Here is a 23,224-nt window from a genome sequence, read left to right as displayed (position 1 = left end):
TTTGTGTTATCAGAGCAAGGTCTTCCCTGTGGCCTTTGATTAAAAAACAGGAGCAAGAAGAACGTACACAAAACATGTTTTTGTAAGGTTAGTTCAAAATGATGAACTGTATTCTTTGAACATTGGCACACAGATAACGACTACCTGGTAACATAGCAGAGCATTTAGCAGCTAAGTGTTTGATATTTTCCCTCAGGAGCTGGTGGAGACCAAATTAGAGCCAAAAGGGGGACATAATTAGAAGGGACAAAGGTTTTGCATAATTGTCAATTCTCAAAGGCTTGAGGAGCTGACAGGTTCCCAGAGAATCTGTTCCTGTGTGAATTGATGGAGCTGTTAACCATAATTGCAGAGATTACCACAGTTTTTCTTTTCTCTGTCTTTCAAGGTCTCTGAACATTAGCAAGTCATTACGTTTAGCCATGTTCATTAATCGGCTTTTGTGTCTAACAAGGGTCTAATAGGCTTGTTGTTCACCAGAACAACTGGCTGCCATTGCTTGTTGCAGAAGGTACAAGCTATAACAGTAGTGGAAAAATCAGAATGCAAACATATGATTAGTATTATGTACTTTATCAGTAATAACAGACATTAGTGAGAGTTTAGGGTTGTCAGGTTGTGACCGTTTGGCAAACATGCAGCTAATGGGTTTCTCACTTTGTATTAAGCCATTGTCTGCAGTTAGAAATGCTGATAAGATGCTAATAAATATATATTTATCTCCCAGAAGGTGAGTGGTCTAATGGTCCATTGGAGAGTCGTCCTGGTGAATTAAAAGGCTGAAAAGACAAAGCAAGTATCATGCAGAAGGATAAAGACAAGGGTCTGTATTCACAAAACATCTTAATGCCAAAAGCAGCTCCTACCTGAGGACTCCTAAAGTTTTGGTCGAAGAGTATATCACAAAGCTAAAAGTAACTCCTAAATCTGTGAAAGTTCGAAGTAGTCAAGAGGACTTATAGGTCACTAAGAACAAATCCCTAACATTACTAAAATGGCTGCTTCATGAAGAATATTTAAGCAGCACATTTGTATTTTATAATGTTTTGCATTATAGTGCATGACACCTTGTTCTATTAATTGATGGTTTTAAAATCCATTTTGTGATGTACTTCTATCTTTGGGAGGGCCCTCATTGGAATAATGAATTCCCTAGCCCCTTACACTAACCCTTAACCCAACCTTCACAATCACAACTGAATGCCCAATTCTAACCCAAATATAAACCTAATTGTAACCTTAACCCTAAAACAAAGTCTTAACTCTCAAACAAGCCTTTAAAGAAGTGAGGACCGGCCAAAATGTCCTCACTTCACAAAAGTGTCCTCACTCTGTTGGTTAAAAATGTGTTCCGGTCCTCACTATGTGGGAAGTACACACACACACACACACACACACACACACACACACACACACACACACACACACACACACACACACACAATGCATCGTACTTCAGTACAGTACTTGAGTACTTGAGTGAGTTTACAATGCATTTTGTGGTTTCTTTTAATTGAAAGTCTTTGAAGTAAGTCTGGGGGACACAAAGGGAATCATTGCTCATTATAGGTTTACTTTATGATTGGTTAATGTTAATCCTCAGTAAAAAAAAAATATAATTAAAAGTCCCATTTAATCAAATGTACAGTGGGGAGGTGTAACAAAGCCTGGTGATGAATGCAGAGTCAGCGGGGACAATAGGCTGCCACTGCAGCTGCAGTTCACCTGCTCACCGCATGGGGGCGGGCGCGTATTAAAAAAGAAACCCTCTCATTGGTCACAACTGTTTCCACCAACCAATAGGAAGCGCTTGCGTCAAACCCGTTGCTTCCTGGTGTCCTCAATGAAGAAATCATTTTGCCTTTGGTGCTTTTTTGTCTTTTTCTAAATAAATCTTAAAAGCTACGAGACCACAAAACGTTTCGAAAATGAACCGAATATTCGGCCGCGGGAAACCGAAAGCTCCTCCTCCTAATCTGTCGGACTGTATCGGTAATGTGAGTACTGTCTGCTGGGTGTATTGTTGTTTACGTGATATAACGGGAACCGTATCACCACCACACAGAGCTAGCTGGCTAATAAGCTACAGTTATGAAGCACTTGCTGCTATTAGAAACATAAATACCGCCTCTCGTTTGTCTTTCCTCTGGTTTAGACTGTTTAAAGAGATTTACCATCAATTATCTGCCTTGTCTCAGGCTTTACGCCCCTGACTTCGCTACCCCTTTTCTGTTTCCCAGAAAGTACACACACACACACAGACACACACACACACACACACACACACACACAGAGTGAGCTAAGTGGATATATGTTTTTATATATATATATGACTTTACTTGAGTATTTCCATTTTTGAAATTGACAGCTTTAGTTACTTTTCAGGTCAAAATTAACATAAATATGAAAAACATGATTAAACATAAAAACATGATACAATTAAAGTTACAGTATATTATATGAGTATATTAAGTAGTTAACCCTCCTGTCATCCTTTCGGGTCAAATTGACCCAATCTGTTTTGACTATTCCTTCTTTCCTTCCTCCTCCTGCCTTCCTCTCTTCTTTCCTCCTTCCTTCCTTCCTTCTTTCCTTCCTCCTCTATCCTCCTTTCTTTCTTTCTTTCCTTCCTTTCCTTTCCTCCCTCCTTCCCTTCTTTTCTTTCCTCCTTCCGCTATCTCCTTTACTTTCTCTCTTCTTTCCTTTCTCCTGATTTCCTCTCCTTTCCTCCTTCCTTCCTTCTTTCATCCCTCCCGCCTCCATTCCTTCCTCTATCCTTCTTCCCTTCCCTCGCCCCCCCTTTCCTTCCCTTCTTTCTTTCTTTCTTTCTTTCTTTCTTTCCTTCCTCCTTCCTTCCTGCCTCCCTCCTTTTCTCCCTCCTTCCTTCTTTATTTTTTCCTTCCTTTCTTCTCCTCCTCCCCTTTCTTTCCTCCATCCTCCTTCCTTTCTCTCTCCTTTCCATTCTTTCTCCTTTTCCTCCTCTCTTCTTTCCTTCCTCCATCCTTCTTTCCTTCCTTCTTTCCTCCATCCTTTTTTACTTCCCTTTGCGTCCTTCCCTCTTCTCCCTTCCTTGACCCGAGGACAACAGGAGGGTTAAAAAGAGCCCTACCTTGAGAAAATAAGAACATTGCTTACATGATTGCATCAATAATAATAATAATCCAATAATATATTTAGAATATATAAAACAGTCTGAAACCATTCTATATAATGAGTACTTTTACTTTTGATACTTTAAGTACATTTTGATGCTGATGCTTTTCTACTTTTACCTAAGTAGGTTTTTTAATGCAGGATTTTTACTTGTAGTGGAGTCATTTCACAGTATGGTAGTAGTACTTTTACTTAAGTAAGGGATCTGATTACTGTGTGTAACACAGTGTTTGGTTTGCCATTATGCTGTAAAGTATTACTGCTGTAGTTAAATAATGTCCTTCTTGCTCAGGTGGATGCGAGGTCAGAGTCCATAGAGAAGAAGATTGGCAGATTAGACGCTGAACTGGTCAAGTACAAGGATCAGATGAAGAAGATGAGAGATGGGCCCTCGAAGGTAACACAAACAACACAAACATATTATTATTTTTACTAGGAATCATGGAGATTTATTTAAAAACATCAATATTTATTCCCTTTTTTAAATGCAGAACATGGTGAAACAGAAGGCGATGAGAGTCCTGAAGCAGAAGAGAATGTGAGTTCTACACTGAAAAACTTTTTACTTCTTACTTGAAAATGGCTTGAAAAAACTTTTGACCAATTTTAGTAAATCATAGGTATCAAAGTATATGTTGGCCCATGAGTATTGTGTCAAGTAATGTTATTTAGACACTGATATTCTCAAAAATCAACCTACAACCCTGATTCCCAAAAAGTTTGGATGCTATGTAAAACATAAATAAAAACAAAATTAATCAGAATCAGAATTCAGAGTATATATGTACAAAGACAAAAGATTTGGCATTGAATAAATTGTCTTTGTACAGTTTTCTGTTGACAATATGTCAAAAAGGATTGGCAAATAATCACATTCTGTTTTATTTACATTATAGACAATATCCCAACTTTCTTTGGAATTGGTGTTGTATATCAGCCTCAAAAATCCAGTGTTGGTGAGGCTCGAATTAAAACAGAGCTTCAAAAGCTATTCAGTGCAGAGTTTGAATGCTTTAAAACTAACTGCATTTCTTTGTTAAAACAGGTATGAAGGTCAAAGAGAGCAGCTGGCTCAGCAGTCTTTTAATATGGAGCAGGCAAACTACACAATCCAGACACTGAAGGACACAAAAACAACAGTGAGAACCACACCATCCATAATAAGAATACTAATTAGTTTGGGTTCATTTTAGGTGGTCTAGTTGTTGTTTTTTTGCTTTGTTTTTCTTAAAACTCAACCTTTTAGTCATACTGAATTTATTTTTTTGCAAATTAATGTTTGATGTTTGTCTACCTAGAAAGCTAATTTAGTCAAGTCATTGCTCTCTAAATTCAGACTTGATCCTTCTAAGGTAAATCTCTGTGTCTTTACCTTAAAAGACTCAAATCAGAAGATATTTCCAGTGCTGATAGTCATTTTACCCAGTGACTTAACCCATTGAAGCCTGGAAAGCGGATACGTCGTTTTGTAGTATTTGTATAAGCTCTCAAATACTTTTTGAATTTCATTTCTATCTGCTACAGAGGCTGAAAAATCTATTATTTAGTAGAAGAGTTGACACTTTTTTTTCCAGAATTTCCAGAAAATTAGAGGCTTATTTTAAAATCGCCCAGCGATTTTTCAGGCCTCAATGGGTTAATGAAAACCTTGTGCAATTTATTTTCTGTTCCCAGGTGGATGCCATGAAGATCGGTGCAAAGGAAATGAAAAGGGCTTACAAGGACGTCAAACTTGACCAGATTGATGTATGATTGTTTTATAATACCACTAGACAGTTTGTTATTACATAGTAACTATATAATAATGGTTTAGGTCACACCAGGTGTCAGTACTAGCAAAGGAATAAGATTATTACAGCCAGAGATTCTTTAAATATGATAAAATGTTGAGATATTTTAGCTTTTTTTTCCCAGCTGGAAAAATAATTCACCTTTCTATGTTTTTGTTAATGTTTGCTCCAATTTGGAACAACAAACAGGTTTATTAGTCCTGCTTTAATCAAATTTAGTCTGATTTCAACAGTAAAAAAGTACAATTGTCTGTAAGTGAAAATCAATATTCTAGTTGTTCTGGTCACAGATATCGGACATATGAAGTGATCACATCACATGTTTGAACTTTCAGGATTTACAGGACCAACTGGAGGACATGATGGAAGACGCCAACGAGGTTCAAGAGGCTCTGAGCCGCAGCTACGGCACTCCAGAGATAGATGAAGATGATCTTGAAGCAGGTATACCTCAAATATACATTGAAAAATGTTGTTTTGTATTGGAAACATGAACAATTTAAAGTTAAGATGTAGAAATAGGTCTTCAGTTTGAAGGGAATCATTGTGTATTCTGATGATGCTATGTTTGCATTTATTTATATTTTGCTGTTAGTTTGTTTTTTTAAAATGGGGAATTATTAGATTTAACATTATATAACTTGAAGTCCAGCTGCATCTCAAATAACCTATTCAGATTCAGGTACATCCCTTAAGAGTCCAAGCTTTTGAAATGGGATTGGCCTTGTTTGCCACTTATCACCTGTTTAGCCTGGACATGCAGCCTTAACAGGATTGTACTCTTGATTTGGAACGCAAATCATGCGGTAAAATTAAAAGTTTAGAGGGAGAAACAAGCAAGAACAGTTTTCTCAGAAGAAGAAAAACCACATTGTTCCAGACTAAACAGTCCAGAGGTAGAGAGGAAAATAACAGATGAGTGAACATGAAATAAGCTGTAAACAAGACTATAATAATAATAATAATAATAATAATAACTACAGCTCTGAAAATTTAGTATTAAACAATGATGTGCAAACATGAAATAAATTGTCACAAATTCTACAATGTCTTTTAGCAGACGCTTTTATCCAAAGCGACGTACAAATGACAGTAAATACAACACAAGTGAGGTTGAGTTGGTCTTCAGTCTCTTCTTAAAGATTGAGAAGGACTCAGCAGAACGGATGGAGTTTGGAAGTTGGTTCCAACACCATCACTACAGAGGAGAAGAGTCTGGTTTGAGACGTAGAGGCCTTCAGCAGTGGAGGAGCCAGACGTCTTTCATTGGAAGAGTGTAGTGGATCAGGAAGGTTTGTGAATCTGAACAAAGGAGTTCAGATCAGAAGGGGCTGTGCCCGTTGCTATTTTGTAGGCAAGAGACAAGGCTTTGAATTTGATGCTGCTGTGACCAGGAGCCAGTGCAGAGAGATGAGGAGCAGAGTGACAGAGTCTCCTGGTTGAAGAACAGACGTGCCGCCGCGTTCTGGATCATCTGCAGAGGCTTGGTGGTGCAGCAGGAAGACCTTGCCAGTAGAGAGTTGCAGTAGTCTAAACGTGATAACACGAGGGCCTGAACCAGGAGTTGTGTCGACTGCTCAGTCAAGGTTTTAAAGTGATCCCGGACGAGCCCCCAATTATGTTACGTCCACCAGCTCTTAAAGGGGTAAAAGGAGGTAACATAAACCAGATGTAATGGTTTTAACAGAGGTGTTTTTAATAAGAAGTAAAATAACAGTAAGATAAGTACAAACAAAAGGACGCTTCGGGCTAAAGGTTTAACTAAATAAAATAACAACAAAAAACCAGGGTCAGTTTAACTGTATCACAGTACAAAAGAACAACTACAACTAAACACAGTATTCAATACAACGAAATGCCGAGCACAGACAAAGGTTTGGGCGACGGTTCACATCAGATCCAGCCGTGCTTTGACTGAAGCTCCATCCAGCCTTTTGAAAGATGTGGACAGCTAATTGCCGAATCTGATTGGCTTCCGTGGTCGCCGGACGATCCAATCATCCTTCTCCAGCAGCCTGAGGGGAGGGAACAAACACACACACGCACAACCACAACCACAGACTATACGGCTGGGGCCGTAACATAGGGTCTGATTTTCCTGATGTTGTACAGGGAGAACCGACAAGATCGGGCAATTGAGGACACATGAACCTTGAAGGTCAGTTGGTCGTCAGTCACGACACCCAGGTTTCGTGTAGAGCTTGTGGGTACAAGTTGCATGGATCCAAGCTGAAGATTGATAGGCTGATATAAGGTTGGACGGGGTGGGATGACGAGGAACTCCGTCTTTGGGAGGTTGAGCTGAAGGTGATGTTCTGTCATCCATGTGGAGATGTCCACAAGGCGAGCTACGAGATACGAGCTGAGACTGTGGGGTCGTTTGTCTGGGAGATGGATCCCTCCTCTGTCGCTCTCCCTGAGGTTTCTTCTTCTTTTTCCCCTGCTAAAAGGGTTTTTTAAGGAGTTTTTCCCTGGCCGATGTGAGGGTCTAAGGACAGAGGACGTCGTACCATGTACAGTCTGTGAAGCCCTTTGAGGCAAATCTGTGATTTGTGATTTTGGGCTATATAAATAAAATTGATTTGATTTGATTTGGTGGAAAGAAAGAAACAGCTGGGTATCATCGGCATAACAATGGTATGAGAAGCCATGATTGTGGATGATTGTGCCAAGTGAGGTGGCGTAAATTGAGAAGAGTAACAGTCATCACTGATCACTCAAATAGAATAATGAAAAAAATGCAAAGCACAATAATCACTTGTTGGGATAACGGCCTGGCCAGAACTTTGTTTCTTGTCCTGGTAACTAAAGTGTGTCCAGTCGTGCAGTGACAGTGTGTCTGTGGTTTCAGAGCTGGATGCGCTGGGAGATGAGCTGCTGCTGGACGATGACAGCTCCTACCTGGATGAGGCGGCAACTGCTCCGTCTATCCCTGAGGGGATTCCCAGTGACAGTAAAACAAACAAGGTAACAGTGTTCAGAGCTCAGGGGTCACTGTAACTGACATTTTATATCGGTCTGTTCTGTACAAACAACATTTATTGCACGTCTGTCAGCCCTGGGAGGGGTTAGGGGTTTTTTCAAGGATTTTCCTCTGAGAGGGTCAAAGGTCAGAGAGTGTCGTAACCCGTACAGTCTGTAAAGCCCTTTGAGACGAATCTGTGATTTGTGATTCTGGGCATTAAAGATAAAATTGAATTGAATGGAACTGAATTTTACTCAAGGCAGGGATTGGAGAATTGCAGTCTTAAAAATACATATAAAGAAGTCAAATCAGAAAGAAATATGCTAACGTTGTCTACTTCAGTAGTTCTCAACCTTTTTGAGTCACGACCCCCAATTTAACATGCATGTTGTCCGCGACCCCCGCTCACTGAACACAATCTCACACACACAGTTCAGATCACCCAAAAAACAAACAAAATGACTAAAAAGACACAAAATGACCAAAAAAAGGAAACAAAATTACCAAAAAAGACACAAAATGACCAAAAAACACACAAAATGATGCAGGAAAGAAACAAAATGACCAATAAAAGACAAAATGACTAAAAAAAGACACAAAATGACCAAAAAAATACACAAAATGACGCAGAAAAGAAACAAAATGACCAAAAAAAAAGACAAAATGACTAAAAAAAAGACACAAAATGACTAAGAAAAGACACAAAATGACCAAAAAAGGAAACAAAATGACCAAAAAAAGACATAAATTGACCACAAAATGATCAAAAAAGACACAAATTGACCACAAAATGATCAAAATAGACACAAAATTACCAAAAAGAGACACAAAATGACCAAAAAGACTAAAACACATTAACACATGAACACTTTAACACAGTGGAGACAGAGCTGACTTCCAAAATGATTTGGCGACCCCCAGAAATCATCTCGCGACCCCAACTGGGGTCCCGACCCCAAGGTTGAGAATAGCTGGTCTACTTTATAGGTCCTTAAAGTTTCTTTGTAGAAAATTTGTATGAAACTATTGGTTTGGGCTTTTAAGCTGTTTATAAGAGGCTCTGATGCCCTCTGACATAATCTTTACTGTTCAACACAAACCATTTCAAAGAGTAATAATACTCGGGGCGTCTCGTGACTCACTGGTAGAGCACATACCATTGAGGCTCAGTCCTTGCACGAAGGCTTGGAGTCCTTTCCTGCAGGTCTTTCCCTCTCTCTCCTCCTTCCACTCTGTATCTTCACCGCCATCAAATATAGCAGAAAAAGAGAAAAAAAGAGTAATAATACTTGAAATGTCAGTGACTCCGTTTACGCTTGGTTTTTATGTGTTTTGGGCGATCGGATCTGTGTAAACAGGTTCAGAGATGCGTTGAGATCAGATGACTCAAACCACTTGCCATTGTAGAACGCATTTGATCACATATACACTACTGGTCAAAAGTTTTAGAACAAACCAACTTTTCCAGAATTTAATTGAAAATTATGCAGTTTAATGTCTCAGTGTACTCTGAAATTGATGCACATTTGCAACATTTAAAATTCTTTATTGAGCATGATAGTGTTTTGAAAGTAAAAAAAAAAGATTCAAAATCACATTTTATGTTGGACTAAAGGACTAAAAAAAGACACAAAATGACCAAAAAAAGACACAAAATGACAAAAAAAGACACAAAATGACAAAAAAAGACACACAATGACAAAAAAAGACACCAAAAGACACTAAATGACTAAAAAAAGACATAAAATGACCAAAAAAAGACACAAAATGACTTACAAAGACATGTAAAGAATTCAAAAATGGACAAAATAGCCCAAGACTCCATAGAGTTAAGTTGTTAACCCATTTCTTGTTCCCTGAAAAAGGCCTACTTGTATAATTCTGAAATGTACATTATTTTTCAGTTTTGGTTAACCTTACCTATTTCAATAAAAACTGGAAAAATTGGGGTGTTCTAAAACTTTTGACCGGTAGTGTATTTTATAGTGCAAACAAATGATCCTGCTGATTAAATTAATTGCAATAGGCCATTAACATGTAAGTTTATTGTTTAAATTCACACACAAGTGGTCAGTTGGATGCGCTTGGAGACGCATGAGTCCCACAGGTGTAAACAGTGATGTGTCTCGTCTGTCCACTTGTGATCCGATCACCCAAGACGCATTTTAAAAACCAAGTATAAACAGGGTCAGTGTGTTTGCTTGTGATTCAGTCATGTAAATGTTTTCTTAACATTCTTGTTTTTGTTTTCAGGACGGTGTCTTGGTGGATGAGTTTGGCCTCCCACAGATTCCTGCCACATAAACACAGAAGGCTTCAAACAACTGCACTTCAACTGAAAACACTTTTATATGTAGAGTATGCAAAACATTTGACACTACGATTTCGAAGCTGTCCTGCTGTTGGGTTGTGTATTGTTACTACTGATGTGCTAGCATGTGGCCTTGTAACATACCAAACCTTTTTTTAAAAGCATAAATCCTTCCATTTGTCCTCCTGTCTAACACCTGTCAGTCTCGTTCATCACCATTATTAACAGGTTTATTTTTATTTGTGTTATTAGTCTTCTAGTTTTGTGTGTTGTTCAGTTATTATCATTTTGTTTGTGGAAATAATTCCCGCAAATGTCTGCAGGTTATTTAAAACATGCAAAATAAATGATGTGTTTTAATTTAACCTTGAATTGTTTGGTTAATTGTTGTTTGTAAAGGTTTAACCAGGAACTGATTACCTGGAGAAAAACTGAGTTATGGGCTCCTGTTGAGACGTACTCAAGAAGAAGGACTTAGAAGACAAGATATCACTCTCACATATTATGTCCATTAAGTATAAGACTGAAGCCGGAAGATTCTTAGCTTAGCATTAAGACTGGACATAGGGAAACAGCTGGCCTGGTTGTTGCTGAATCCTTTTAAAGCTCATTGATGAATATGTATCTATTTAACTTTTATAACAGTATAGAACTACATTGCGTTAGATGAGAAAGACAGTGTATGGTCTGGCTATTGTATATTTTGATTATTTATAGTCGGAAGAACCATGATGCTTACTTTGAGGAGAGTTCACACGTGTAATCAACGGGCTAACTTTTTTAAAAGTCCGACTCTGGTGGGACTCGAACCCACAACCTTTGAATCACTCCTCAAGTGCTTGACTAGAAGTCCAATGCGCTATCCATTGCGCCACAGAGCCAGTTGGGACATGAGGCGGCTCAAGGGGAGTAACTTCTCATCATCTGGATATAACGTTGTTGTGATCAGTTGAATGTATCTATTTTGCTTTTGTATATTCCTCCGTTGATATTGATAAATAAGGGAAGTAAAAAGTTAAAGACGTTAGAAGAACTGTTTTCTGTCCGTCCAGACTGCGGTAAAGCCATCAGACAGCACTTTGAAAACTCGGTTTGGCCAGCTTCTACTTGTTTTGGTACGTATGTATACTAAGCATTACGGTAAGAGCGCGTAAGGGCTGCATTCAAAATAAAAGCCCGGTGAACGAAAAGCAATTTAACAGTCATTCAATAAATTAGTCTTTCAATTCTGCAGAGGAACCTACAGGGAACCCTGTGAAGAAGCCCTTGGTCCCTGCTGTGGCCCCTGTGTCAAATTAATATAAAATGATCAATTTACAACAATGAACAACGGAATTTTTTTATCTATTTTTGGTTCAAACAATATCTCATAGTACACAAAAGGAACCCAGAATGTGTACATTGTATAATAGTTTAATTGTGCAATAAAAGCTTGTGTATATTTATATAAAAAAGATCATTTTCACTATACTGCACTTTTAATATAAAAAAAGTAATTGTGCACAAAAATGAGAAATGTCATTGTCGTACAAAAATATTTTTTATTGTTGGTAAGTCTTATTGTTTCAATCAATGTATTTGTAGCTTCCAAATACACTTAAATGAGATTTTTAAATAAACTAAAATAAAGGTTTTGAATGCTTGAATATAATCTTTACCGTTTTTTAATGGGCCCCTCTGATTAAACACTGGCCCCTCCATGGCCCCCACAGTAAGATTGGTCTTGAACCGCCAATGTACATACATACATACATACATACGTACATACATACGTAATTTTGAAGTTAGATTTTAGTTTGGATGTGTTGTATTCATTTTTTAATGGCCATTTATTTTATTTATTTATTTGTTATTCTTTTGAATTAATGCAATTGTTTTTATTAATTTGTACATATATATTTTAAAGTATATATGAATGCATTTATATTTTATTGACAGACTTATTTATTTAATTCATGTGAAATTTCTTATCATATTGTCACCCTGTTAAAATAATCACACAAATTTTTTCAAGTTTTGCAGGAAACACAAAACACTTTATTGATCATTTCCCTCAAAAACGATGTAACAAAGGATGTATATTGGCATAGTAATAACACTGTGTGTAAATTATGTAACTTAAGAGAAATAAATGACTTAGGCAATTTTTTGAACATGCCTTTGTGACTTAAGCAAGATATGGTAACACTTTATTTTGAAGGTGTCTACATAAGAGTCACACAAGCCTGTCAGAAACATGACATGACAAGTATCATGAGCTTTAATGTTACTTCAAAGTGTCATTAATGTTCATGAGACATCCCATGTCATGTTTATGACACGCTCATGTCACTCTCATGTAGACACCTTAGAGTAAAGTGTTACCAATATTAGTGTCAACAATAAAACACTAATAAACTAAACTGATAACTAAACAATCTCCCTCTAGCTCTTCTTTGCTGGGTTCTTACCTGATGCCTATGAATGTGACAAATTCTCAAAGAAATGATGATCTTACAGGGGTAAAATCACATGATCTGATCAACTGAGGATGTAGGTGATTTTACCATATGTGATTTAGGCAAAAAAAAGTATTTTTACAAAAAAAAAAATGACTTAGGCGCAAGGTTATTATAGTTAACGAAAACTAACGAAATAACGAAAACTAGAATTGAAAAAACATTTTCGTTAACTGAAATAAAAATAAAAACTAGAGTTTTTTAAAAAAAGGATAACTAACTGAAACTGTATTTTGTGGTTACAAAACTAACTAAAATGATAGTGAAAGTAGGTTTATCCACTTTCACTATCATCCAATTGGTTTATCCATCTCAGCCCTAGTGGGCTGAGATGGATAAACCAAAGGAAATAAAGGCAAAATTTATTATGACCACTTTGAATCTCGCACCCAACACATAGCCCATTACAAAAAACTAAAACTAAAACTAATAAAAACTAAACTAAAACTAAGCATTTTCAAAAAATAAAAACTAAACAAAAACTAGAAAACTCACTCTTAAAACTAACTAAAACTAACTGAGTTTGAAAACAAAAATTCACAACGAAATTAAAACTAAAACTAATGAAAAATCCAAAACTATTATAACCTTGATCTGATGCCTATGAATGTGGCAAATTGTCAAAGAAGTGATGATGTTAAAGGGGTAAAATCACATGATCTGATCAACTGAGGATGTAGGCGATTTTACCATAGGTGATTTAGGCAAAAAAAACAATTTTGACCAAAAAAAATGACTTAGGCGATGATTTTAACAGTGTGACGATATTCAACAGAACGCTGCTTTTACTTTGAAGGCAGTTCTCAGGCACGCTTACCGTAATACCTGGTCTATACACGTACCGTAAAACCTGCAGGGGGCTGGCTTGACCGCAGTCTGTCCCGGAAGTAGTTAGTTAGCATTCAGCAACAGTTAGCTATAACTAGCGGTGTGGTTCATGTTGTGATTAAAGGACGCTTAAAACCAAAATGTCAGAGCAAACGATAACAGTGACAGTTGCATACGGTAATAAGATTTTGTATGATGTTACATGATTACTAACAGATGATAAAATAGAGATGTAAATGTAAGTTTACTAACCATCGCTCGAGTAGCTAGTAAGCGGTTAGCTGGTGTAGCTAAAGTTAGCATCACCATACATTCCACTGTAGTATCTAACATTAACTAAGAGTTAGTTTAATACACTTTCTGCCTTAGTACGGTTAAACATCCTGACAGAAACATTGCCTTCGAATATTTAACTGTGTTTTATGTAAATCTGACATTGTATTTCACAGCAGCATAACGTAATTTATCAGGAAACGCATGTTGTGATTGGAAATCTATTGAGTTAATGTTCTGCTTATATTAAAGGCTTGGGTGGGAAATAAAAATAAAACCTCAAAATGTGTTATCCAACGAAATACTGCTAAGATCTATACGTGCATCCTTTTGGGGTAAATATGAGTTAGACCTGTTTATATACTGTTGTGTTAATGTTCCTTTCCATTTATATAAAAATGCAATATAATTACTGTGTGTTCATATATTGTTAAATATCCTAGAATCCTTTGGTTTTAATTTTGTTGTGAATTTTTGTTTTCATATTCAGTTCGTTTTTATCAGTTTTTAGAGTGAGTTTGCTAGTTTTAGTTTAGTATTTTTTTTTTTTTTAATGATTTAGTTTCAGTTTAGTTTTTTATCAGTTTTAGTGTTAGTTGTAGTTTTTCGTAATGGGGTATTTGTTGGGTGGGAGATTAAAAGAGGTCACAGTAAATTTTGCCTTTATTTCCATTTATTTTCCATCTTCATTATGACTAAAAAAGTTGAAATGAAGGACATTTTCACTATAATTTTAGTTAGTTTTGTAACCACACAATACAGTTTCAGTTAATTACCATTATCATGTAACCTTTAACCCTTAAAACAAAGTCTGAAATCTCAAAAAAGCCTTCAAAGAAGTGAGGACCGACTGAAATGTCCTCACTTTGCAAAAATGTCCTCACTCTGTTGGTTAAAAACGTGTTCTGGTCCTCACTATGTAGGAAGTACAAGAACACACACACACACAAACACACTCTCTCTCCACCTTATATTCAAATAATAGAAAATATGTAGGATCATTTGAGACTGAAGCTTAATAACAATAAGCAGTTGTTTTGTTTTTGTCTTTTAAATAGAAAAATAAAATAAAATTGACAAATGTAAAATATCTGTGTATCAGTGTAAATCTAAGGATAGGAATATAACTCAGATGAGGCAGATTAGAAAACATCTTTCTCCTCAGTTTTAGACTTTACTGTGAAGCTATTTTTGTAATAATTTGCCATCATAATGTCTTATGGATATCATTTACTTACTTGCTATTCAGTTTAAAAGAATCAAAGTATCACATGGATGTTACTAGGGTGAAAATGAGAAATATGCATTGCCATGCTTAAATGCAGATAATCCACATAATTTTAAATGAAAATCTCCAACAGATTAGAAAATATTTTCCACACACAGGTGCTTATGGTCACATGTTGAAATATTTTCTCTCATTCTAGGATCTACTAAGCACAGCATCACAGTAAGCGGTCAGGATGATGGCAAAGGCCCTATTGTCAAAGACCTCTCGGACGCTCTCACCAAAGTCACTGGAGTTCCTCAAACTTCACAGAAACTCATCTTCAAAGGTAGACTGTGCATCTCTTTTCATTCACATCCAAGCGAACCTTATTAGTATATTATATCCCCAGCTCTAACCTTGCCTCATTCATCCTGTTATTTCAGGAAAATCACTGAAGGATGCAGAGGAGAGTCTGTCCAGCTTTGGAATAAAAGAAGGCTGCAAACTCATGATGATTGGAAAGCGGGTAAGACCTCTACATGTGTAACGTCTCTGATGCGTGACTGAATATTTAATTAAAACAATGATCCACAAACAGAACAGTCCCGAGGAAGAAGTTGAACTGAAGAAGCTGAAAGACATCGAGAAGTCTGTGGAACAGACGGCTAAAAAGCTGGAGAAAGTAGATGGAGAGTTGACTGGACTCAAGAATGTAAGAAATCAATTACGGTTCTCAGGATGCATAATGTTCCTGCATTGGTCTGTTCTGTTCTCTTTAATATTTCATATATAATATCTCATTTTTTCCACAGGGCTTCCTGGCCAAAGACCTGCAGGCAGAGGCGTTGGGTAAACTGGATCATAGAGTGAAAATAGCAGCTGAACAGTTCATGAAGATCCTGGAGCAGATCGATGCAATGGTGAGAATTCTTTCTTTTGACATTTATTTTTATTGAGCGCTGATAGTACAGAACATGTACAAAAATACAACATTCACAAAAGAAAACTTGGACCAATACTCACATAATTTTTTGTTTTATGTATGAATCCCCCCCCCCCAAAAAAAACAACAACAACAACAACAAAAAAGACAAAAACAAAAAAAAAAACAAAAACAAAAAAAAGAAACAAGAACCAAAACAAAACATGAAGGACACTGTATGCATTGCAATAACAATAATACTTATACTTATAGTAAGGAAAAACAATCCAAAAAAAACAAAAAAAAGCCACAGAATTCTTTCTTTTTAAAGAGTTTTTTTGCCTTGTTGTCTCCATTACAGATTTTTAAAAGCTGTATTAATGGTGCAATCTGGCAGCAATCCAGCAGCACCATTAATTACATTCATATCATAATAATAATAATACATTGCATTTATATAGCGCTTTTCTAAACACTCAAAGACACTTAACAGAGAATAAATAAATAAAAGAAGAAAAAAAATCATCTACTATTATGGTATTAAATAATATAATGAGAATAAAATCCAAAGCTTTATTATAAACCCTAAACTGAAGCTTCAAATACAAAAAATAATTAAATATTTTTGGTGCAGTTTTTTTTTGTTACCTTATTGTCATTGATTACCGACTGGAAAAAAAATGAAAGCTTAATCTAATTTTGTTCAGGTGTATATTTCTGTGTGTGTGATCTTTTTCTTCTTTTAACAGACTGTCCCAGACAATTTCAATGACTGCAAAATGAAGAAAAAGGGACTTGTAAAGACTGTGCAGGTAATAACCTTTTTCAGAGTCATCAAATTGTTTTAATTGAAAATCACTGCAATTATTATAAGGTGTAATTACTTTTTTTTTTTCAATAGGATTTCTTGGCCCAGTGTGACAAGATAGAGGCTTGTATATCAGACCACCTATCAAAGATCCAGTCGAAAAATCTCGCCCTGGCGGAGTAAAGCCGCAAAGTCTGCCGTATCATGTGCTATACATTGCTCTGTGAGCAAATGCAAAGTGTACAGAAAGTGTCAAGTGTTGATGCAATCCTTGTCTATTTATTGTTGCTGTGATGTGCATCAGAGAGCCTCGTCACAGGAAATCCTGTGAACAGGAGGCAACGGGTTGTTGGTGCTGATGCTGGGTTCATCTGGGATACTTTATCTGGGTTAAAGAGATATTGTCACTTTGCGAGAGGATCAGAGGTGCTTTCTTCTCTGGAGAGTTCTCTTAAATTAGATCCATTTTATAGCATCCAAAAAAATAGTGGTGAATAGAAATGCCATGACCAAAAATATCAAATTATCCACAGTAAGAAAACTGTTAAAATTCACCAGTTCATCTCACAAACTGTACCGTAACATGGAGGAAATATTTCTCTTCTCATTGTCATGTGTTCCATGTGGCAGTTTGTACACACAAGGTGAAAAGTATGTGGACATTAATAAGTATTAGTGCTCTGTTAAAAGCTTCCACTCTTCTGGGATTGACTCTAATTTTGGCTGTTTGGCGATAAGGCTCACAGTCCAGTTCATCCCAAAGGTGTTGGATGAGATCATGGCTCTCTGCAGGCTGGTCAAACACATTACAGTGGGGAAAAAGTATTTTGAAATATACAAATATAGCCTGTTCATTTGTATACAGAAGCATTTGCTACTAGAAAAATGTGACATTATTTATAGTGATTGGAACTAATAGGCCAACCCTTAACAAGAGCTGAAACCATTTCTGATTGGTAAATGAAGCAATCAGCAACTGTTTTGATAATAATTTAATGTTTTGTCATGTTAAAATGCTAAACATTCTCTAATTCCAGCTTCTCACTTGTGAGGATTAGCTGCATTCAATAATAATGGACCTAAACCTAAGCAATTTGACTGAATCAAGAGAATAAAGGGAATTTTTACATTTTATACCAAAAAAACGAATTAAGTAAAAATAACTGTTAGTTGTAACACAAGCCCAAACTCAAACAGCCCAAGTGCTTCACAGTGCTGTCCACAAACCTTTGGCCATGTGATGTTTGTGTATTATTCAATGAGAATCAGCACCTTTTTGTTTAATCTAGTGACTGATCCCATGATCATACATCTATGAAATTAGTGTAAACTGTGGAATTGTTATTGCTTTAAACCAGACTGACACATCACATCTATTTTCCTTTGTTTTAAAATAAAACCTTTGAAAAATTAAATCGAGTGCTGGCGATTCATCTCCGACCACAATTTAATCTTTAATTTCCTACAAAATACAAATGATTCAGTAAAAGCAAACCAGTCGTGATAACAAACTCCTTGTTTCAGTTTATTTCCAGCTTTATCCATAAAGTACATGTTTACTAGCTTATACGGACTCTTCAGTGGAGTTTTCACAGATGTGCAAATGAGCTTTGAGAGAAGGGGGAGAGGAGTTGAGGATACAGCTGTTCTAACTTGAGTGGAAACCCAAAATGATACACATAATGTACAGAATTATGGAAGCCCTGAACCGCAAATGAAGAAATTTTTTTTTGAGATGTTATCTTGTTATTTCGAGATCATATCTCGTTATTTTGAGATAATACACATATGTAAAAAAAAAAAAATATATATATTTTTTTACATAGGTGTGTTATCTCGAAATAACGAGATATCTCGAAATAATGAGATAATATCTGAAGAAAAAAAAAATTTTGGAAGATTTTTTTTTTTTTAATTCTTATTTTTTTTTACATATGTGTATTGTCTCGAAATAATGAGATATGATCTCGAAATAACAAGATAACATCTCAAAAAAAAAATTTCTTCACTTGCGGTTCAGGGCTTCCGTACAGAATAAACCACACCCAGAGTTTTGTCACTAATCATCTTTGTCCTTGGCGCCGTGCTTCAGTATGCGGGTGAATGCTACATAGTTGAAGTTGCCTTTCTTGTCGATGGGCGCCTCCCGGAAGAGCTCGTCCACTTCTTCATCTGTAAACCTGTCGCCCATCGTGGTGAGCAGCTCCCGCAGGTACTCCTCCTGGATTATACCTGCAGGAGAAGTTGATCCATCTGTCAGTTGACTTACTGAAAATCGATTTACATTCACAACCATTCGTGTTATTTATCGAGACAAATGTCAAGTTTGCTGGATACGGATTCTGTGTGATTACCTTCGCCAAGAAGGCCAGGTTTAGATTCTGTTTGTCAGCAGGATTACAGAAAAAGAAGAACCCATTAAATTTGGGAGTGGATCCAAATCTCAGAGCAGATACATAAATTATTCTTCACTTTAGTTAACATCGTGAGACAGGGGAGTTGGCTTTCCCAGAGGTCCGCCCTTTCTATGTGCCTTTGTCATGTTTTTGAAATAAATGTTTTAAAAAATGTTAAAATTAGACAGGAATAGAAACATTTCTTTAAACATTTTGATACCAATCAACTTCATTAACATCGGTAAAAGACATTTATTAGGCACATTTTTGTGCCATTTGTAGACAATATTATTCATTCAATATTTAAGACATTGTCTCATTAAACAATAATGAAAATAGCTAATGGCAGCATGAATCCAATTCCATTTGGGAATTTAAGACGAACAGTGACGAACAGTGATGCCATTTATTTGGTTGCCTTTGAGAATTGTGTCCAAAGTGTTTTGATCAAAAATAAACAAACATATCCATATAAACAAACATATCCTGACAACATTGAGAAACAGACATACTAAGTAGTGACTAACCTGTGCCCTCCTCGTCAAAGCAGGCAAAAGCGTTACGGATCACATCCTCCGGATCTGTGCCGTTCAGCTTCTCCCCAAACATGGTCAGAAACATGGTGAAGTTGATTGGGCCCGGCGCCTCGTTCATCATCGTCTCCAAGTATTCATCTGTGGGGTTCTTACCTGGGAAAATATCAGAGGAATGAGGATTTATGACACTTATTCTCACCCACAATCAGTGTTAATATAGCCGTCTTTGTAAAAAAGAAAATTTCGAATCAATCTCCAATCTCATGTCTTTACCTAATGAGGCCAGCATGTCATGAAGGTCTTCTTTGTCAATAAAACCGTCCCTGTTCTGGTCGATCATGTTGAAGGCCTCCTTGAACTCCTGGATTTGAGACTGGTCAAACATGGCGAACACATTGGAGGTGGCACGCTGAGGACGCTTCTTGGTGTTCTTTCCCTTGGCCCGTTTGCTCGACATGATGGCAGTTGGTCGGTCCCCTCCTCCTGGAAGAAACATGACATAACAGCTGTCACATAAAGCTTGACAATATGATATAAAATCTATATACTAATAGTTAAATTTATCTTAATGACAATATATGTTTGTACCAAGTTTCTGTATTTATTCTGGTTTATATGACTTGATAAAATGGCCCCATTTTTTTAAAAAGTCTTAAGTAATCCAGGCTAAGATTACGGTAGCAAAACAATCATTATTCTAATCCATTTTACTTTGTTTTTTTTGACGCAATTTAAAATACAAAAAAAAAAAAGACAAAAAGAGTGAAGATCATAAACTTCAGGTATTATTTACAGTATACAAGTAAGATTATAATTTGTAAAAGTGACTCATTGAACTTGAGCTGTAGTGATTAATGGATTAATAAATTCATTTATTAGGCAATTAACAGAAAATTGGCAGCTCTTCTGATCACTGAATAATTGTTTTAGTCAATTTATAAGCAAATAGACAGATTTTTAATGTGAAAATTTGATGCTTTTCATAGTCACTCATGATAATAAACATTCAGATTTTTGGCCTGTACAACACATAAAACAGTATCTGAAGATGTCACCTTGGGCTCTGGAAAACGGCACATAGCATATTTTGTTCAGTCTTTATTATAAATATTTATATATTGACAGAACAATGGGCAAATAATGAAAATAATAGTTTCTGCACTAAATTGATGTAAACTGAATTAATCAAACACTCTTCACCAAAATATCCTTACTGAAACCATAACTTTTGGTTCTAATGTAGAAAAACATCTACAAAAAATCCTTCGTCCCCTCTGCAATAACCACCCTGAACAACAAAAAATGAACACTCTGTTGCTTTTAACAGCCCCCCCCCCCCTTTTTAGCATGATTGTACACATTTTTGTGTTTTTAATGTTTGTTTTTTTCTTAGTGTTTTTTATATGAGCCTGTCAAAAATGAATTTCTGTCACTCGTGACAGACAATAAAGTTCTATCTATCTATCTATCTAATGGTTTCATAACAGTCATCTGACAGCTGAAAATGACTCCAGGTGTGGTCGTTAACCTTGGAAATGCCTTATCATCATCATTTTAATTGTGGATGAGGCTGCACTTTTGCAGGAGAGAAATGTTTCTGTGACACCAGCTGCTAAAAACAGTTTAATCCATCTTTGTAAAACAGAAAAATCCAAGTTTGTGACAAATCAAAGCCACCATAGGAACAAACAGAACAGGGCCCAGTTTAAGATGTGGACCTTTGGACTGGATAATGTTTGGGTAGAAGTTGATATTTCCCAGTTTGACTGTAAGGGATTCTGGCCATTTACTTGTTGATTAACTGCGAAGACTAAATATTACTTAATAATGGAATCACAATGTTTTCTATTGATAAAAATGAGGTCACTTGTCATGAGGTTAGCAAAACAAATGATGATAGCTTTAGCTTACACACATTAGCCATCAACAGTAAATATATACAGTATTTACTGATTTAAGGAAGTAGTTTGAATTATAAAATATATTTTTGCTGCCCAAAATACTTTAGAAGCCTGAGGAAACATTTAAATGATTAGTAAGCTAACATTAGTTAGCACAATGTTGACCTCAATAACTCACTGACCAGAAAAGCTTGAACTGAGATCAATTCAGAGGTTAAAACATAAACTTAAAGAGGCCTTAGTGTTCAAAAGATTCAGAGGCGACAAATTAAATCACTCACCTCAAAAAATATAATCGTTATTGCCGAACGGCTGCAAACACAGCGAGCAGAGCATCCACAGCAAAGTGATGGAGAGCAACCATCAATGTTTTACTTCCTGTTTCCCAAACTGACCAATCACAGCCGAGCTGGGCGGAGCCAACGGCTGGAATATACCATGTTGTCCTCAAATCTACTTTGATGACGCGCTGTTCATTTGTTTATTTACAATGTATCCAGTGAGATGGTTAAATAATAAGAAGTTGTGCAATTTAAAAGGAATTTTGGATTTTTTTTTTACAGTTCTTATTTTGATAAGATCCTTTTAATTTTAGCAAATGACCAATGCTGTAGTTTGTATATTTGACCAGCAGGTGGCAGCATTTACTAATAAACTCAAAAGTGTTTTAGTGCGAGTTTGTCTCGATTTAATTGTGGTAATAATCTGGCACACTATTTTGCGCTACAGTTTGGTCACAAAGAAGTAAGTTGAGAAGTGTAACTTTAAGTTGAGGAAGATTTTAAAGCGTAGGGTCACGTTTTTGGTACAGTCCAGCCATTAGCCGGATCACATGCGCATATGACATTAGATATCAAGTTAAGACAGTAGTTTAGGGGTGTTTGTTCAGGCTTTGCCCGTATTAACAATGACAGCTTGTTCAGAGATAAATGCAACAATGCGAGGCATCCAGCAAGTGGGCCTCCTGCAGCTTTTCTACTAATTTATAAGATATGCACACAAGAAATTCCCACATATCCCCCTTAAGTGCAGCACCCAGGGCCAGCAGAGGCTCCTCAGCTCTGCCTGGCCCTTCTCATGGTCTAAATTTAAAGCTGTCCCAGCCTTAAAAGGTCCTGAGGGTGTCTTGTGCATTCTGCCGAGTGGCAGCATTATTTTTGTTCAGTGGACTGCCGTCCTGTCCGCTGCCCCTCACCCTGCTGCTTTACCCGGATCTGGACTTGCTTTAGCTACTTTTGGAATAGCACACTTTCTCTAATTTTCAACTTTTGTGGATTGGGGGAATTCTTTGTTGTGGTGAGTGATTTTTTCTTTATTCATAAGTCACTAATAACTGTTATTGTAATTTATGTGATCTTTTAAAATCCCCTATTCTTCAGGCTTGAGGCCTTCTTACAGCTGTATTTATTTTTTTTAATTAATTAATGTGTTTTGATTTAAATATTTTCATTGTCCTTCACACTAACAAGATTGTGTTCATGTTTAGCTACTGTGTCCTTGTAGATTAGACTGCATGTGTCATTGAAGTGAAATTCACCCTAAAAGTAGAGCTAATCCACTCCATTCACATTCACTGCTTACTTTTAACCTTCAAAGTTTTTATGAGTCAGATCTTTTCATTATGCACTCGGTG

At 36.5% G+C, this 23,224-nt stretch overlaps 3 protein-coding genes and 1 non-coding gene across 5 annotated transcripts; 2 read left to right on the top strand and 2 right to left on the bottom strand.

The window, feature by feature from the left end:
* Positions 1 to 1,798: 1,798 nt before the first annotated feature.
* Positions 1,799 to 10,584, top strand: chmp5a (charged multivesicular body protein 5a). Its single transcript, XM_059345436.1, has 8 exons — positions 1,799 to 1,997; positions 3,446 to 3,550; positions 3,645 to 3,691; positions 4,199 to 4,292; positions 4,828 to 4,899; positions 5,279 to 5,387; positions 7,795 to 7,910; positions 10,162 to 10,584. The coding sequence occupies exons 1-8, from the start codon at positions 1,929 to 1,931 to the stop codon at positions 10,210 to 10,212; spliced, it is 663 nt and encodes a 220-aa protein (XP_059201419.1). The 5' UTR covers positions 1,799 to 1,928; the 3' UTR covers positions 10,213 to 10,584.
* Positions 10,585 to 11,008: 424 nt separating this feature from the next.
* On the bottom strand, positions 11,009 to 11,100 carry trnar-ucu (transfer RNA arginine (anticodon UCU)). Its single transcript is given in 2 exon segments — positions 11,009 to 11,044; positions 11,064 to 11,100. It is a non-coding gene; the product is annotated as a tRNA-Arg (tRNA).
* A 2,504-nt stretch (positions 11,101 to 13,604) lies between these two features.
* Positions 13,605 to 18,173, top strand: bag1 (BCL2 associated athanogene 1). Its single transcript, XM_059344544.1, has 7 exons — positions 13,605 to 13,722; positions 15,246 to 15,374; positions 15,472 to 15,554; positions 15,627 to 15,740; positions 15,841 to 15,948; positions 16,700 to 16,762; positions 16,852 to 18,173. Exons 1-7 carry the CDS (start codon positions 13,686 to 13,688, stop codon positions 16,939 to 16,941), a joined length of 624 nt encoding a protein of 207 aa, XP_059200527.1. The 5' UTR covers positions 13,605 to 13,685; the 3' UTR covers positions 16,942 to 18,173.
* A 569-nt stretch (positions 18,174 to 18,742) lies between these two features.
* myl12.2 (myosin, light chain 12, genome duplicate 2) lies at positions 18,743 to 21,992 on the bottom strand. Of its 2 annotated transcripts, XM_059344517.1 has the most exons (5): positions 21,873 to 21,992; positions 19,964 to 20,173; positions 19,682 to 19,843; positions 19,113 to 19,139; positions 18,743 to 18,990 (listed from the first exon to the last, which is right to left on the bottom strand). In XM_059344517.1, exons 2-5 carry the CDS (start codon positions 20,145 to 20,147, stop codon positions 18,818 to 18,820), a joined length of 546 nt encoding a protein of 181 aa, XP_059200500.1. In that variant the 5' UTR covers positions 20,148 to 20,173; positions 21,873 to 21,992; the 3' UTR covers positions 18,743 to 18,817. The 2 variants fall into 2 exon arrangements, with proteins under 2 accessions (XP_059200500.1, XP_059200501.1); XM_059344518.1 differs by lacking the exon at positions 19,113 to 19,139.
* Positions 21,993 to 23,224: the final 1,232 nt, after the last annotated feature.

Source organism: Centropristis striata, chromosome 11, assembly GCF_030273125.1.
Source record: "Centropristis striata isolate RG_2023a ecotype Rhode Island chromosome 11, C.striata_1.0, whole genome shotgun sequence".
Lineage (NCBI taxonomy): Eukaryota > Metazoa > Chordata > Actinopteri > Perciformes > Serranidae > Centropristis > Centropristis striata.
This window is presented reverse-complemented; position numbering and strand designations above follow the sequence as displayed.

Coding starts and splice junctions, on each gene's coding strand:
- chmp5a (XM_059345436.1), top strand. CDS start 1,929: ATGAACCGAATATTCGGCCGCGGGAAACCGAAAGCTCCTCCTCCTAAT. Junction 5,388..7,794: donor TGAAGATGATCTTGAAGCAG/GTATACCTCAAA, acceptor CTGTGGTTTCAG/AGCTGGATGCGCTGGGAGAT. Junction 7,911..10,161: donor GTGACAGTAAAACAAACAAG/GTAACAGTGTTC, acceptor TTTTGTTTTCAG/GACGGTGTCTTGGTGGATGA.
- bag1 (XM_059344544.1), top strand. CDS start 13,686: ATGTCAGAGCAAACGATAACAGTGACAGTTGCATACG. Junction 15,555..15,626: donor TCATGATGATTGGAAAGCGG/GTAAGACCTCTA, acceptor ATCCACAAACAG/AACAGTCCCGAGGAAGAAGT. Junction 16,763..16,851: donor GACTTGTAAAGACTGTGCAG/GTAATAACCTTT, acceptor TTTTTTCAATAG/GATTTCTTGGCCCAGTGTGA.
- myl12.2 (XM_059344517.1), bottom strand. CDS start 20,147: ATGTCGAGCAAACGGGCCAAGGGAAAGAACACCAAGAAGCGTCCTCAG. Junction 19,844..19,963: donor TGACATGCTGGCCTCATTAG/GTAAAGACATGA, acceptor ATATTTTCCCAG/GTAAGAACCCCACAGATGAA. Junction 19,140..19,681: donor CTTTGACGAGGAGGGCACAG/GTTAGTCACTAC, acceptor GCTGACAAACAG/AATCTAAACCTGGCCTTCTT.